This window comes from Etheostoma spectabile, chromosome 1 (genome assembly GCF_008692095.1).
Source record: "Etheostoma spectabile isolate EspeVRDwgs_2016 chromosome 1, UIUC_Espe_1.0, whole genome shotgun sequence".
Lineage (NCBI taxonomy): Eukaryota > Metazoa > Chordata > Actinopteri > Perciformes > Percidae > Etheostoma > Etheostoma spectabile.
Window position 1 is genome coordinate 16,103,562 of NC_045733.1, and position 3,027 is coordinate 16,106,588.

The 3,027-nt window shown below is 39.9% G+C and overlaps 1 protein-coding gene across 1 annotated transcript in view; it reads right to left on the reverse strand.

The window, feature by feature from the left end:
• rs1a (retinoschisin 1a) overlaps positions 1–2,780 on the reverse strand; it is a 6,928-nt gene extending 4,148 nt beyond the window's left edge. Inside the window, exons 1-3 of the mRNA XM_032513086.1 lie at positions 2,515–2,780; positions 2,100–2,125; positions 1,744–1,870 (exon numbers count right to left, since the gene is read on the reverse strand). Of these exons, the coding sequence (XP_032368977.1) occupies positions 1,744–1,870; positions 2,100–2,125; positions 2,515–2,569 (208 nt within the window). The 5' untranslated portion in view covers positions 2,570–2,780. The remainder of the gene's footprint in view (positions 1–1,743; positions 1,871–2,099; positions 2,126–2,514) is intronic.
• Positions 2,781–3,027: the final 247 nt, after the last annotated feature.

The following is a 3,027-nucleotide window of genomic DNA, read 5'->3' on the forward strand; positions in this document are numbered from 1 at the left end:
ATGAGAAGACAGAGAAGTGAGACATGATAGATTGAGGTGGAATATGGTCTGAGGCCGTGTAGGAAATTCCGTCTCAAACAGCATTTATATCACCAAGTCCATGTCGTGGTACTGTAATTACTGGTTTCTGTAAGTGTGCAATTACATGAGCCCTGTGATCTGAACATTTCTTTCTCCGTGCGTCCATGACATCATTGATACCCTGAGAAAAACCCTTTCACTATACATCAGCTCTGCCTTTTTCTTCTTTTCAAGCCTAATAGGAGATATTTATATCTCAGGCCCAACGAGGCTGCCATATAATCAAAAACTTCATCATTCTGTCAACTGCTGTAACCTAGCTCAAGAATGAATTTTATGTTTTATTTTTTTATTTAACCTTTATTTAACCAGGAAGTCCCTTGAGGTTGAAATCTCTTTTTCGAGGGAGACCTGGCCAAGACGGCACACCAGTTACAATTCAAACAGAAAATACAGCATAGACAAAAATCACACCTAGAGGAAAGGAACAGGTCACCTGTGGCAGTTACATTTTTGAATTACATGACATTTTAACATGGCCTTAAATTCATTTAATGGGACCAGATCATTTAGATGGAGCAAGTTTTGCAAAGTATTCCAACATCATGGAAAGTAAGAGAAGGCTTTTTACCCCAGCTCAGTAAAAAACCCTTGGAACCTGGTAAGAGCGCCACCTGGTGGAACGGAGATGAAAATGGCTGGAATTCAGTTTGAGGAGATTACATAAATATGCCGGCAGTTTACCCAACATGGCCTTGTATAGAAAAAATATACATGAAATGAATGAAACCAATCGGCTGCGTGTTTGTCTATAATGTGTGTGTTTTGAAGCAGATTAAGATCCAGATGTAAACCACATTTTCTACTTTTGAAATAGTACATTTAGAGGGCTGTGCAGGCTTGGCGGAGGTGTTTCTGTGTCTTTTCATGGCTCCATCTGCAACATCTTCCCTGAGGATGTCCAGTGGAGCATGTCCACCCTGTGGCGTCAAATCTGGAGTCTAATGCTGTCATGCATGTACATGGACTGTACATATATAGATTTCACTTCTCTCTGTCACACACACAAAAATTCAAAATATCTGTCTATCTGTATTGTAGATCCTTAATGATTCTTTGATTAATCAATTAGTTAATCAACAGGAAATTAACAGGCACCTGTTTTGACAGTCAATTATTTGCAAACAATTGTAGGTTTCAGTCTCTTAAATGTGAATGTTTGCAGTGTTATATTTTAGTAAATGTACTTTCTTTGGATGTCATAAACAAAACATTCTTCAGATTAATTGACAATGGAAAAAGCTACCGCTAGTGGTAGACGTACTGTGTTGTTATACTAGATTTCCAGCAGATGAAACAGTCGGACATACAGCATATGATTCATGTCCTCGTCCACTCTCGGTCAGCTCACAGCTGTGCATGTTCATTATCTGAATCTAAGACTGCCATCACAATGTAGTCCTTGTCACCAGTAGGTAATGGTTATCTAAATCAATAAAAGTCACTTAATTAGTAGGTCAAAGAGGGGCCACATTAGAGAAATCAAAAAATCTGTGCTCAGTGTGCAGTAAAAATGGGATGTGAAAGCCACAAAACATCAGTTTGAAATTTAAATGCAATAAATGAAAACCATTCATTTCTTTCACTAATGAATGTGTGTACTTTTAAGAAAAGTTACATGGCCCAAAAAAAGCAGTTCCCTATAGAGAGGGGAAAGTTTACCTGGCATGCAGTCCACTCCTCGCACCATGGAAGAGCCGGTCCCAATGGAGGAAAACTCAGTTGGGGCTTCTCCTCCTTCACAATCACATTTGCAGGACCTGCTGGTCCACGCCTCAGACACTCCCGCCTCATATAAACACACAGAAAGAGTATTTAATACATGCAATCCAATGTAGTGTCAGCAGAAATCCCCAAAATATAATAAAATACAGCTGGATTGCAAATAAATAATGTGAAAATCCTAATTTCATGAATGACTGAAAGGATAACGATGCAGCAGATACTGAACCTTCTAATATTTTATCTGAGCAGATTTATGCATCTCATCTCTGACATGTTTTTCTCAGGTTTCTTACCTCTTGAGCACGAGTGCTGATGAACACTGTTCAGGCAAATGGACAAAAAAGCACAGAGGAGAAAAAAAAGTGTTAAATCACATTAGTCACCCACTTTATCAAACAAAATTTGTGCCTTAATCTGTCAAATTAACCGTGTTACAAAAAAGGTAAATAAATACAACACAGACACAGAGAATGAAGTACAGTGTCACTGAAGAAAAACCTGAATAATAATCTCAAGGATTCCTGTGGGAATCTGATATATTGTTATAACATGTCAGTTAGGAATCAGTTTGTCTTTTGACAGGAATTCAAGGTCAGTTTGTCAGAGTTTCAGAGGTCTTCTGATGTTACATTTTCATATCACACAGATTATGTATTCACAACTCAACCGCAGCACAAGGTAAAGCGAGCGTAAAGACTGAAATCGTACCGTTAGCTCCCAGAAGAAGCAGGGCCAGCAGGAAACGCCGCACGTAGAGAGCCATCTTCCAACCTGCTCCAAACCAGACAACGCTGACTGTACACTGAGCAACCGAGCCAGCCGTGATAGAGAGGCTGGATTACAATAATCCACAGGACGCTAATGGCTTTACCTAATGCCATCCTTATCTGACAAAGCCCCTCCTACAGCTGTTCACCCACCACCATCATTGACCACCATACATTCCAGGAACCACTGCACAGCCACAGGGGTCAAGTCAAAAATCCGGCAGATAAAAACAAAAGCCTGTGTGTGTGTGTGTGTGTGTGTGTGTGTGTGTGTGTGTGTGAGAGAGAGCTGGAGGGTGGTGATGGTTTATGCTGGGCCAGTTGATCCATATGATTGACCAGAAGGTCGACTATGGTGTGACTACATGGCTCTCCTTGCATGTTTGCTGCATTTGCCTTTTGCATTATAATGTGCATTATCATAATTTGAATATGTAATAAAGAAAAAGGAAAG